This window comes from Cinclus cinclus, chromosome 1 (assembly GCF_963662255.1).
Source record: "Cinclus cinclus chromosome 1, bCinCin1.1, whole genome shotgun sequence".
Taxonomy (NCBI): Eukaryota; Metazoa; Chordata; class Aves; order Passeriformes; family Cinclidae; genus Cinclus; species Cinclus cinclus.
In genome coordinates, this window is record NC_085046.1 from 152,136,414 (window position 1) to 152,150,391 (window position 13,978).

At 54.2% G+C, this 13,978-nt stretch overlaps 1 protein-coding gene across 1 annotated transcript in view; it reads left to right on the top strand.

Moving 5' to 3' along the window:
- The first annotated feature begins 475 nt into the window (after positions 1-475).
- The window catches only part of SCRIB (scribble planar cell polarity protein), a 95,342-nt gene continuing 81,839 nt past the window's right edge, over positions 476-13,978 (top strand). Inside the window, exon 1 of the mRNA XM_062492721.1 lies at positions 476-793. Coding sequence (XP_062348705.1) covers positions 632-793 — 162 coding nt within the window. The 5' untranslated portion in view covers positions 476-631. The remainder of the gene's footprint in view (positions 794-13,978) is intronic.

Consider the following 13,978-nt stretch of genomic DNA (forward strand, 5'->3'; position numbering starts at 1 on the left):
GAGACAGAGCAGGGATAAAGATCAATGAGGACAGACCGGACAGGAAAGAGTGCCAAAGCAACCAGGAAACAAAGCAGGAGAGGGTAGAACAGGGAGGACTGCAGTGTCCTGGGACACTTCGGAGACGATGACTCCCTTTTCATATTGGCTTTTGTCACGAAGCCGTACCTGGGCGCTGTGTCCCAGAGGGGACACATGTGGGCTTTACCGCAGCTGCCGTGCCCAGTGCCGGGACAAGGGATGGAAGCGGCTGCTCGTTGTCTACCCCTACCGCAGAGCGGATTTCCCCGGCCGCGGGTCCCGCCCAGGCACTGCCGCTGTCGCTGCCAGCCCCGGGGCGGTGCCGGGCGGAGCCGTGCAGGGCGGAGCGGACTCCATTTCCCAGCGACTCCGGTTTCCCAGGCACACCCGCGGAGGGCGGTGCGGCCCCGGGCGCAGGCCGGGAGCGGCCCCGGGAGCGGCTGCAGGCCCGGGCGGAGGGAGCGGAGCGGGGGCGCTGCCGCAGGGGGAGCGCGGCCGCCGCTCGGGGCGCAGCCCGGCCCGGCCCGGCCCGGCCCCCGCACATCCGGGCGCTCCCGCAGGCCCGGCCCGTGCTGTGCCGGGGCGGCTCGGCCCGGCCCGGCCCGGCGCGATGCTGCGCTGCATGCCGCCGCTCTGGCGCTGCAACCGGCACGTGGAGGCGCTGGACCGGCGACACTGCTCGCTGCAGGCCGTGCCCGAGGAGATCTACCGCTACAGCCGCTCGCTCGAGGAGCTGCTGCTGGACGCCAACCAGCTCCGAGAGCTGCCCAAGGTGAGCCCCCGCACCGGTACCGCCGCCCCGCGGCTCCCGCAGCGCGGCTCGGCCCGGCCCGCGGGGGCCACCGGGACCGGCACCGGGCCCGAGCGCTGCCCCGGCCACCGACACCGGGCCCGAGCGCTGCCCCGGCCTGCTCCGGCCGCTGAGCCTGAGGCTCCGTGCGGCTACCACGGACTGAGACCCGGCTGAGGCGGAGCCCCTCCGCCGCCGACGCCTTCTCGGCTGCTGATTATCGGGATAAAGGGGTCTCTGCCCGCGGGAGAGGTCGCTTTACCCGAGTCGGTCCTGTGACTCCCACTGCCAAGCAAAGCACGGCATGAAAAAACTCGCATTTAGTCAGTAAATTGCAAAAAGTGTTGAGTAAGTTAAAAGCGATGGAGCTGTTTTGTAGTTGTGATCACAGGGCTGTAGAGATACTCCAAGAGCTGGAGCATCTCTGCCATGAAGACAGGCGGGAGAGCTGGGGGTGTTTGGCCTAAAGAAGAGAAGCGATGGTGAAACCTTAGAGCCCCTTCCAGTACTTAAAGTAGAGATGGAGAGGGACTTGGGACAAGGGCCTAGAGAAATTGGACAAAGGGGAATGTCTTCATACTGCCAGATGGCAGGGTTTAAAGGGGTTATTGGGAAAAAATTATTTCCTGAAGGGTGGTGAGGCCCTGGCACAGGCTGCCCAGAGCAGCTGTGGCTGCCCCATCCCTGGCAATGTCCAAGGCCAGGTTGGATGAGGCTTGGAGCAGCTTGAGATAGTGGAAGGTGTCCCTGCCTGTGGCAGGATGGTCTTGAACATCCCTTCCATCCCACATAATTCTGTGAACTGGTGCCCCAACCTGCACTTACAGCTTCTGTTGCTGTTCTGTTCAGCTGCAGAGCTCTGCACACAGGGAGTACCAGGAGAAACCCTCCATCTGCTGTTCCTTGTCACCGTGGTGTCTGCAGAAGCAGAGAACTGGAGATCTGCTCTGCTACCAGCTTAGCCCAGCATCTTGTGACTCCCAAGGGTTTTATTTTGCAGGGCAGGGCGTTAGCACAGGGTGTGTGCTCATGTTTGGGTCCTGAAGTACCATCCAGCAGGAACCCAAGCCATCATGTTCCCATTCTGCCTGGTAATCTGGTACACAGGATGCTGCAGATGGGAATTTGAACCTGCCTCTTGGGAAGGAAAAGGCCTCAAGACAGGACCGGGCTGTGGGATACTCCAGAGGAAGTTATATTGTATATCCCCTTTGGAAACAGTATGATTTTTTAAAAGCCAGAGAGAGAAGGTGTTTGTGTGTGTTTGGAGAGATGGTCTTCAGGGTATATAGACTGAGTTGTGTGTTTATTAAAAAAATTGAGTAGTAGGTCATTATTTTTATGGAACACTGGTATGTTACAGAATTTGTCATCAAATCTAGATAAAAAAAACCCCTTACAAACCAGAAACTCGGCTTTGATTCAAACAAGTAGTTTGCTTCAGTTTTGTTAAAACATACAGTTGGCGCATCTGCATCTGTACAGATTTTCTTGTTTGGAAGGAGCACTTCTTGCTCAGGTATTTTTGGGTTCTGATTGTCTTTCCTGCTTGTCTCTTCCTGAACTCTGATGAGCCGGGCTGCCTGTGGGATTCATCTCAGAGGTTGTTCAGGGATGGAGACACCAGTGCGATACTCTGAGCTCTTCTCTCAGGTAGCTCAGCATCTTGTTGTACTTTAGGCGGGGAGATTCCCCAGACTACTGGAAAATGTGTGGTATGGGCAGGCTGGCACATGGGAGTGGGTGTAAGTCTTCTGCCGAGGAGGGTGATTGCAACACACCTGTGGAGAACCTGCTGGTCTCTCAGCTCTCAGCTTGGTGTATCCTGCTGAGAAGTCACAGCCTGGCCTCGTGCTGCACTGAGCCCCTTGGAACTGGGACAGACTGGGGTTTGTGAGCTTGGAAGAACATCTTTTGGGTTATAAATGTAGATTTTATACCAACTTTCTACTTAGCCTGTGATGGTGTGGATACAATCCTGCCTGTGATCACAGGCGCTGTGTGCAGGCCCTTAGTGCCTTCCTGAGCCCCCCAAAGGGCTTCTGTTTCACAGAGCTGTGGCATCTGCTTGGCTTGGAGCGACAGAGTTCTTGCCATGACCTGTCCTGGGCTCACAGATTCCTCTGGTGTGTGAGTTCCCCTTTTGGTGTCTTCTGGCAAACAGTTATTAGAAGAACAAGTTGGAAAGAACAGAGAGATCCTGGTCCCCTGGTCTCAGGAGATGGAGTACATCAGGAGAGGCACAGAGAATGGGGAGCAGCAAAGGGTGTGACCAGAGCCAGTGTATAACAGGTCTTGCACAAGGGAGGTGAATACATTCAGGATGTCTCCATCTGTCTGGGAGAGGCAGTGAAACCTGGAGCTGCTCCCCATCCCGTGGCAGAGGCCTAGAGTGTAAATAATGGCCTGGAGGAGTGGACAGGGAGCGACTGACTGCTGCCGCTGCTTGCAGGAGAGCATTGAGTGAAACCAAAAAGGGCTCAATTCAGAGCAAATGGAATTATTTTTTATGTAAAATGTAGTTTTACTGAGCTGCCGAACTGCTTGGCACATGACATAACAGTGCTGTGAGTTAACATGAGCTCAGGAGAGAAGTGGAGCAGTTCACAAAGGAGAAAACCGAAGATGAAGATCTGCAGAGGCACCATTGTGTGTTTGCACTGCATGTCCTGGGAGAGGTTTAGAGAGAGTTTGGCTTTGGACTTGCTGTGTTCACACTCTTCCTTCTCAGCTCCTGTCTGGAGCTGCCAAGGGCTTTCTCTGGCCATGCCCAGTGTCAGCCTATCCCCAGCCAAACCGAAATTCCCTCACAAGGCAGGTGAACATCAGGTGCCTGCAGCTGTGGACAAGAAGGGAGACAGGCAGAGCAGCTCTGAGTGCTGCTGCTCCTGAGAACATCCAGGGAGTTTGGGGGTGCCAGAGCCTTGGAGACACACACATGGGGCAGAGAAAGCAGAATCACACCCCGCTGTCTCTCTCTTCTCCAGCTCCTCCAGGTTCCCTGTGCCATGGTTGGTCCAGAGGCATGGGAGGAGGAGGAGGAGGAAATCTGCAGTTGGTGGAACAAGGAAGCAGGTTTGATCCACCTTAGGTTTGACCCGATGTGTGTAGAAGGTTTGTGTTCACAATGCTTCCCTGAGCTGTGCCAAGGTGTGTTTGGTCCCAGGCACAAAGGTCACTGCAGGAGAGGCATTTTTTGAGGATATTCCTGTTGGTAGGGATAGATACCTAAGGCAGAAGTAGGAATGTGTGTGTAGTATGAGGTGAATATGGTGATGAAAATTGAAAATAAACCGCCCTTCCACCAGGAGGAGGGAAGGTGAGAACATTGGGTTTAGGCACACACTGTCCCTGAAGGAAGGTGGTGAGAAGGCTCTTTGGTGGGGCCAGGGGGATGTTTTCCAGGTGAGGAGCCCTTCATGGAAATGGCTTTTTTGAGAAAGAGACCCTGGGAGGAGGGTTTGTGCTTACCATGAGGGAAGGTGGAGAAAGGGCAGCGTGCTTGTTTCACAGAATGGGACTGCATATGTGGGAGAAGGTCTGAAGGACACAGATGTGCCTGTGAAGATCCGTCAGAAAAGTGGGAATGAGAGAGTGTGCACAGCACAGTTTGTGTTTGAGGGCTCAAGAAGGGTTTTTAGGGAAGACTTATATGTGGAGGTTATTTTTGAGATGAAATGATTGGAGGGGTGGCTTTTGGAAAGGTCTCTTTTGGAAGGCAGCTCTCTTGAAAATGTGTGAGTTTATATGGTTCCTCTTCTGTGGAGCTTCTTACCCAGCACCAGGCAGGTGTTTCAGATGAGCTTTTCTGTGTCCTTATTTCACCTGTTCCAGAAACATGGGATCTCTTGCTCTTTCTGTGGCACCATTTTCCTCTGCAGGATTTCCAGTGCCCTTTGTGCTGCTGCTGTGCTCCAGATCTGATGGGATGCTCTGCCCATCTCCTGGGATTGCTGAGTGACACTGCTGTGCTTTCCTTGCTTCTCCCTTCCCAGCTGCTGAAGTCAACCTGTGTTTCTCTCCATCCTGCAGTGCTGGGTCCTCTTCTGTCTGCTCTTGCTTCCTTGTCACCTGTCCCTTGTAGAAACTTACCTGTTTTGAACCTGAATTTCCCCTTAGGTGTCTCTGCTTGGGCAGTTTGAAGGGATAGATTAAATCTGTTTGGGAGCATCTGCTGCCCCATTGCAAGGATTTGCTGCCAGGGTGATAACACACGATTTAATGGAAAATAATAAAATCCCTTTGATAAGTTGCATTTGCTTCTCACGAGGGTGGTCTGAATTCCAGAGGTGGAAATGACTTGCTCTGTGCTGACTTCTGCTACACCTGTCTTGCAGAGAGTGGTATCTGAAGGATGTCAGCAGGAGCAGGGTGGAGAGCAGGTCCTGCATTAGCAGTGTGGGTGTTGGAAGCACACCTGGCTAAATCACTGTGTTGGAGCTGCGTAACACCTAAGTCATGCAGGCCACTCCACAAGCACTTGAGAAGCACAAGTCTCACCAGGAAGGAATGAACACCAGATGAAATTTGGAACAGACAGAGCTGGTCACAATCCAGAGGGATCCAGAGACTCTTGGTGTGCTTTTGGAGGAGTGTTCCAGTTTGGAGTATGGGGAGGTTGGAGGAAACCTGTGGGGAGCAGAGCTGGTAGGACCTGGTGTAGGAGGACAAGAGGGTGGAGCTGAGTAGGAGCTGAAATCCTGAACAAGTCTGTGCAGAGGGAGGAGACCTCAGAGCTCTGGTGTGTCAGCAGGAGTGTGCACAGGGTCAGGCTGCTGGACATCTCCCACAGGAGTACTGGGCTGGAAATGTCTGAAGCTCTGGGCAGGCTGTGGGCTGTGCAGAGGGGAAACCCAAGGGCTGGCTGTGGTCCCAAGAGTTTTAGCGGTGGTGGTACTGAAGAGGGAAACCCCGGGCATTTCTAATGTAGGGGCTGCAGTTCCTCTGCTTTGTTTTTTCCTCAGTACAGCTCCCATGATAAACTGAGCCCTGTGCAGAAATCACTCTTCTCAGTGCTCAGGGAGCTGATATCCACTTGCACTGGAGATTGTGGGAGACAGACACTGGGGAGAGGAGCCTGTTTGTGCCCATTTCCTGGGCAGGTCCTTCCCTGTTTGGGCTTGTTGCTGTTTGCATCATGGCAAGGCCCTTTGAAACTGGCTGGGTTTCAGCAATTCCTCCTGTGTGGCTGCTGTGGCCTGGGGTGAGAGCATCCCCATCCCATGGCTGGAGCCAGGATCCCACTGCACCCAGGTGAAGCTCCAGGCCATGGTTGCCACTTTCTCAAAGCAAAATGGGGCCTCGCAAAGTTAATTAAGAGCGGCTTTTAGTTTCCTGGCATCTGAGTGCTGTAAGGAGGATCTCGGGGTTTATTTACTTCCATGAAGACTAAAGCTTCTCCTTCAAATCTCTCTCTATTAATAGCCCTTCCCTAAGAAAGTCGGGGAGCCGGGAATCCTCTGTGTCTCTCTGTGTGGAGCCAGCCTTGGAACCTGCCAAGGCTTGGTGTGTGGTGGGCACCTCCTCTTGCTCTGGATATGGTTCTTTCCATCCCAGGCTGTCAAAGCTGTAGCTGCATTTGTTTAACAAAACCAGCCAACAAACTGGTTTCACTCGCTGGTTGTGAGACTTGTGTGCAGAGCTGGTGTGGCTCTCCGTGCTTTTCAAGAGCTCAGGAGTCCTGTGGGTTAATGGGACAGCTGGATGTGTGTTTGTCTCTCCAAAAGCCATATATTCTGGATTGCTGCTGCCCAGAAGTTAGAATAAGTGCAGGCCATCTCCTCTGGTGACAGCAGAAGGTGTAGGATCTGTGCTGGGGTGGCAGGAGCCAAATACAAGCTCAGTCATGGAGAAAAGAGCTGACAAAATTTTTGGATATAGAAACAGAGAACAGGAGAGGCGTACAGGTGGATTTTGCATTTGAGATCTATGGAAGGGAACTGTTTATATCCAGTTCTCTGAGCTCAGCTGTATGTGACAGCTGGGTGTGCTGCCCAGCCTGTGCCTCCCCACCAGCTCAGGTCTTGGAGGAGGTTCAGGTGCGTGGAATAGGAGGTACAGAGGCAGCTGAGCAGGAGAGAGGTTTAGTGGAGTAAAAGGTTCATGAAAATTCAGGTGGCCATGGTTAGAATGGCTCTGTCTCTCACTAGACCTTCTTTGGCACTGGTCTAGTATCTGCAGGTCACTGGTGGAAGCACCTGCTCAGTCTTTCCTGGGTTGTTATAAACCTCTCTGTAGGTCTCTGTCGGGTGATTTAACACCTGCCCTGTCTGTGAGTGCATGGCTGCCAGCTGGGTTCAGGTTTGGCCCTTTGGGGTTCCTGCTGTTGCTTGTGGCTGGTGGTCCTGGGCGAGTTCCCCGGCTTGGGGCTGGTGGTCCTGGGTGAGTTCCCCGGCTTTCTCTGGTGTTCCCAATGCTCTCTGAAGCTTGAATGCAGCATTGCAGAGGCCCTGCCTGCTCCTCTCAGGTGTCTCAAGTTCCCTTTGGCTGCTGCTGAGTATATGCCAGGAAGGATTAGTTCATTGATGGCTGGAGGTAGAGGCAGGGCTGGGTTAACCTCTTCAGGTCTCCTCTGACCTGTTCTGTGTGTTTCCTGCATTTTGGAGCTCTGTTCTCCAAAATGTTCTCCATCTCCCTGGCAGGAGCTTGGCTGAGGCAGTGGTGGGAGGTGTGGTGAATGGGAGGGATGCTGTGTGCTGAGCAGGGGAATGTGGCATCACAGCATCTCTGACTCCTTGTTCCATTCCTGGTTCAGGGCATTTATTGCTGTGTGTCTGAGCAGTTCCCCTGGGAGTTGCTTCAGCACCTTCTTCCTTGTCCTCTTCCTGCTCATAGGAGATGTTTGGGTCCGTGTCCTTCGCCAGAGGGACACTTAACTCTTCTCCAAGACTTCTCCAGTCCCCCAGATGTGTTTTCCTGCACCACAAGGGTACATGCCATTGAGCCCCCAACTTTGCACAAGTTTTTGGGCTTGGTCTCATTGCTTTGTCTTGGATTCCTAGTTAGACCTGGGTTTTTTTGGTTGTTTTATGGTGCTTCACTGTGCTGGAGATGTATCTGTTGGTTAAACCTATTAATGATTTCTGCCTCAGGAAAACATAATCTGATTGGAAACAATTGCAACAGGTTATTGTAGAATACAACTTTTGGCATTTTTCCCTTTGCTAATAGCTGGGACATTACACATCAGTCAATTACTTTCTGCAATTGCAAGTTGACCCTTCTGTCCTGAGAGGATGGTTTAGAAGTAGATGGTGTCCCTTGGCTGAGTGGGAGGAGGTGATTCCTGAGGTGCTGGTGGGAAGACCTAAATGCTGGGTGCAGATCAGGAAGGGGCAGAGGTGCTTGGGCAGTACCTGCAGTGTGCTGGGTTTGGCTGCTTCACCAGGATGCTCAGGTGTCTCCAGATTAATGCCTTTGCAGTAGGGTCACAGAATCCTTCAGGCTGGAAAAGTCCTACCTAGGACTGAACACCATTTCGTCAACTAAACCACAGCACTGGGTGCTGGGATTATTTAATATATTCCATTTCATATATTTAAATGGAAAATGCCCCTGAACGCCCTGTGCCTGCCACAGGGAGTTCTGGTTCTTCTGACCTGCCCCATCCCACTGCACAGACCAAGGTGGAGGCTGTGAGTGCTGGGATTGCAGTCAGGGCCCCTCTGTTCACAGCCATTGTCGGCTGCTGTGTCCAAGATCAGAGTGAGAGCATCCATCACTTCCCAGGCCTTCGTAGCAGTGGGATGTTAATTGTGGTGTCTCGATTTAATTCTGGCTCGGGATTGCCTTTCTGGGGGCCTGACTTGGTTTGTTGTTGCACCTGGAGCAGAGTTCCTCCCTGCTCCTGGCTTTGTCCGGCTGTGCTGGGGCAGCTGCTGTCCCCCTCTGAAGGGGACAGCATTCCTCAGCCCTGCCTCAGTGCCTGACAAGCAGCAGCTGCTGAGCCTTTGGCTCCCAGACTGCTTGCTTTGTCTTTGCTGGAATGTATTCCCAGCACTTAAGTACTTTTATATATTTGCAGTGCATTCCTCAGGGGCTGATACGGGGTTAAATAGTCGGAAATCCGCCGGGCTGCAGGGAAGGCTGTGTCCTGCAGCTGCTGGGGCTGCTCTGCTCTCCTCCTGGCTCTAGGGTGTGTGGGGCATGTGGGGCCACTCCTGTCCAGTGCCCTCTGTGCCCCTGGCCCACCTGGCTGGACCCCTCTATCCCCCACAGTGCCGCGTGTCCTGTCCTCCTGTGCCCTCTGCCGTGGGTCTGACTGCAGCCTGAGTGTGCTTGGCATATCAGGGGTGTCTTTGGGACTCCTCTGAATTGCCACCTTTCAGGTTTTGGTGACCTGCAGCCAGAGAAGTTCACTAGCCTGGAGCTAGTTCAGGACGTGGCACTTCCTGTGAGGAGTGGAGAAGGAAACACTTGTGGGGTGGGAGGCAGCTGGCAGGATCTGATGTTGGGGGGCAGGTGGTCTGTACCCAGTGCCTGAGGTGTTGTCCCACACCTGCTGAGGTGGGTCAGGCCAAGTCCCTGGTAACTGGCACCTGGATGGTGGCTGTGGTGCCCTCCCTGTGGCACCAGGGTGGCCCCTGGTGCTGGGCACTGGCCAATCTGCTGGATCTGCAGACTGATGTTCTCACCTCTCAGCAGTGTGATAGCTTGTTTGACCTCTACTCATGTTAACTCAGTTATCCTCAGCAGATTTTGGTGATTCTTCTTGAATTAAGCTCTTCTGGGAATAGCCATTGCCCCCCTGGTTTCTCTCTGTAGGGGAAGGTGTCTCTTGGGTTTGCTGCACTGGTGCTACCTGGAGTGAGTCCTGCTCTGCTGAGGGAGCTGTGCTGCCTCTGGAGCTGGCGTCCTGCCCGTGCTACCCAGCCATGGCATACAGGTCTTTCTGGTTCTGTGGCCTCACCTGTGCCATGCTGACTTTGAGCACGGTGACTAGGAACTGCTGGGTTTACCTTAGAGCTGATCAACTCCTGGGTGTTTTGCTCTGCAGTTGCTCCTTCCATCTCTTCCTGCCCTATCCCAGGCTGGATTTCCCCAGAGACAATGCCACTGGCACAGGCTTTGCAGAACTCTCAGCACACGTGTGAAAGGAGGGGCCCCAGGTCTCTTCACACTTCACCTGTAGGTGTCTGAGCCAAGGCAGACACATGTCCCAGTGCCTGGCTATGGAGCAGTCTATGCTTCCTCCAGGGGCAGGTCTTGAGATGTCAAGCCCATGTTTAACCAGGAAAATGGGAATGAAACACAAGGCTCAAGTACATGAGCTGGTTTTGCTGCCAGCATTTGAGGAGCTGCTGTGTTGCAGTGCTGACAGATGGATGGACAGACACCTTCTGCCTGCAGTGCAGGGTCCCATGCATTCACCCAGCCTGGAAACAAACACAGAACTCATCTAGGAGCCCAGCCCATGGTGGCATGGGAAGCAGGCCCTCTTGCCCATGAATCACAAGAAGAATTGTAATTATATTCCTGATACACAGTCTGATCCTGCCTTTCATTAAACATGTGCTGTCCTGCTGGAGGCAGGGACTCTTCTGGCAGGGCTGGACAGGTGGACTTGAAATTCTCTGAAAGGAAATAAGAGGTGAGGAGCCTGAGGAGGACCTTAGCATGGACACTTCCAGGATTGGAAGGGTTGTCAAAACCTCTGTCTTGGAGTCCCTTAGCTTGTTTTGGAGGAGTCATCACACAACAGGCCCTGCTGGGGTGCTTGGTCCCTTGGAAAATCACCTGCTGCCAGCATTACTGGCTCAGGGCTAATGTCTCAGGGCAGCCTGGGTTGTCACAGGTGGTTTTTGAGGAAGAGGAGGTGTCCGAGCCCTGCCTGTTTGGGCAGCAGAACTGGGAGCCGTGGTGGTTTTGCTGCAGAAGCGGAGTGTCTGTCCCATTCCAGAGCCAAGACTGTGTTTGTGATGTAGAGCCCATTCCTGATTTTCAGCTCTGGTTTCAGAGCCATTGGCCTGAGTGTGAGATTGTTGTGGCTCTGTAGTTAAGCTGCTGCCTGACTCCTCTTGCCCTGACACGTGTCCTGCTCCCCTCCAGAAGTGCTGCTGTTTGTCACCTGGAGCGATTTGGAGGTGTTGCACTAAAACCTGCCTAAAGTGTGCTTGGCTGAGGGGAAGGATGTCCCCACAGCTGTGGTGGCATTGGGCAGCCACCCCCTTCCTCTCTGCTGTTGTCAGGAGGGGTCCTAGGGCCAGCAGCTCCATGAGCTGAGGGCAGCATGGCTCCTTCTCCATGGAAGCTGGTAGAGGAGCCCAGGTGTCTGTCTGTCCTCCTCTCTCTGTTTTGACACATGGAGATGGCTCTCCTCCAGGTACAGATGGGAACCTGGGGCTGGTAACTGCAAGGAGAGCACAAGGTGATGCTGGGGGACAAAGACCCTCATGTCCTAGTTCCCTTCCCATGGCATTATGAGATTAGGCATCAGGTGAAGGGGAGAGCTGGAGCTTAGCCTTGGCTCGGCCACAAACCCATTTTTAATGCCTCAGGAAAACAAAGGTTTGGAAAAGTCATGATGCTGATCTGGGAGGGGGGGCGTCAGTCTGCATGCAGATGCTGTTGTGTTTTCCAGTTCCCAGGATCAGCACCTAAGTGCTTTTTCTCTCTCCTTGGCAGTGAAGATGCATCTCCTGCAGGTGGGATGGGAGCTGTAGCACCCAGGGGCCTGTGCTGCCATTGTGGGCACAGTGGATGGGCGCAGGGCTCTGTGGCTGCTGCAGGTCACAGACACCAGCAGTCTGCCAGAGGAGCTCAGTGGCTCTGGTGGATCTGTGTCCCTGACCCTGCTGTGCACCTTCAGGGAATGGTTGGCTTTCCAGCCCTGCCCTTGGAATTTTGCTGTTTCTGGGAAACAGCATAGCTGAGTGGTGGCTCAGAGGGTTTGTCCCAAGCCTTTTATCCATTGTCCTTTCTCCTTATTTTCATTTTCCACCTCTTGGTCTGACTGAATAAGTGAGCGGGGGGTGGACCAAGGCTCTGCCAAGCATCACGCTGCAGCAGGAGGGAGACATGGGGGTGGTGGCTGAATTCCTGGCATCACTGGACACTGTGGTTCTCTTAGATCACCTAACAGCTCCAGCAACCCTTTGTTCATGTCCTGGGGCTCTGCTGCAGCCTCACCACTATTGCCGAGAGCTTCACAAACATGAACACAGACATGTCACATCAGCTGGAGAAACAACTTGAAGGCTTGACCAGGGCAGACAGGGGATGAAATCTGCTCCAGACGGGTCCTTAAAGACAAGAGAATGAGCTTAGAAGGCCCTTTGAGATTCTGCTGTGTGTATACATGTTACATGTTCCTCTGCTGTGAGTGTGTACGTCACAAGACATTGTGCATGCACATGCTGCCCTGAGTAACGTGCTGTTGCTGACCTTTCTCTGAGCAGAAGTTGGACTACCTGGTCTTAACAGGTCCTTTCCAACCCTCAACCCCTCCCCTGGATCTGCCGGACCTGCCCCCGTGTCCCTTCCAGGATCCCCTCCCTGTATCTGCTGTACCTGCCCGTGTCCCTTCCAGGATCCCCTCCCTGGGGATCTGCTGCACCTGCCCCCATGTCCCTTCCAGGATCCCCTTCCTGTATCTGCTGTACCTGCCCCTGTGTCCCTTCCAGGATCCCCTCCCTGGCTCTGCATGTATTTTTGTGCTGCGGGTTGCCTTTTGGAGCTGCTGTACCTGCAGTGTGTGTCCCTCATCCTCCTGCACCTTGGTGGTTTTGAAGCTGCTGCTGTCCAGAACATACCCTGCTTTCTGGGCATGCCTGGCAGCTCTGCTCTGGTGTCTGTAGGGCCTGGGTTGCCTGCCTGGTGCTGCTCCGGGCTGTGAGGGCAGGTGCAGCTCTCTTGTGCAGGGCAGGAAGTGGCTGGTGCAGCCAGGTTTGGAGCAGGACACTTGCTTGCCCATGCTGTGAATGAGGAAGGGGTGCAGGGGTCCTGCTGTCCCTGCTCAGGAGTGGGTCATCTCCTAATGCTGGCCATTGCCTCCTGCAGTGCCACCCATCTGTGCTGCCGGTCACCCTGCCTTTCACAGCCAGGAGGGCAGGAGTTCATTCCTGGGTCAGTGGGCATATCCTTCTGTCTGGGAGCACTCTGCTTTCCTGTGGACCTGGAGCCATGCCCTGACCTGGCTGAGGTACAGGCACACCTCGTGACTCCTGAGCTGCCCAGGGTCAGGGACTTTGGTGCTTGTGCCTCTTGCTGGCTGGAAAGCTCTGCCAGTGGGTGTTGGGCATCCCTGTGTTGAGTCATGTCCAGGGTGAGCCCTCGGTGCCTGGGGCCCTGGGCTGCCCCACTGCCCAGGTGTTGCACTGCTCAGCAGGAGCCAAAGGTGAATGTGCCAGGGGAGCCTGTGGTTGCTGCTGCCAATGTGTCTCGTTTCCTAAACCGGCTGAGCCAGTTCCTGTTCCTCTAGGTAACCTGGGCTCCCAGCACGGTGGGAATGTTCCTCGGGCAGGACTAGCCTCTCCACTCAGGGGAGCAGGGTATGGCCAGGCTGGCTCTGCTTGGCTGCAGCGGGATTTCATTTGGGAGGGGTCATTTTGTCACAGTGTCATCCTGCTGTGACCACTGGGGGTTTTTGTTTTGTAAACTGGTGCCAGATGCAGTTCTCTGAATCTAAAGGCTCACTAGTAATTGCATGGGACTTTGATCCTTTCTCACTGCTGTATAGATCAGCCACTTGGAGCGAGTCCAGAGGAGGCCACAGATGATTTAGTGGGCTGGAGCACCTCTCCAGTGATGAAAGTCTGGGAGACTTGGGATTGTTCAGCTGGGAGAAGAGAAGGCTCTGGGGATACCTCAGTGCAGGCTTTCATTACCTACAGGGGCTCCAGGAAAGCTGGAGAGGGACTGCACAAGGGCTTGGAGTGACAGCACAAGGGGAATGGTTTCCCACTGCCAGAGGGCAGGGTTGGATGGGATACTGGGGAGGAATCCTTACCTGGGAGGGTGGGCAGGCCCTGGCACAGGTGGCTGCCCCTGGATCCCTGGAAAGGTTCAAGGCCAGGTTGGACAGGGCTTGGAGCAACCTGGGGTAGGGGAAGATGTCCCTGCAAATGGCAGGGGGGTGGCACTGGGTGGTCTTGAAGGTCCCTTTCTACCCAACCCTTTCTGTGGTTTGGCATCCCAAAACTTCCAGTCAAAACAGAGTTCAGCACTGCA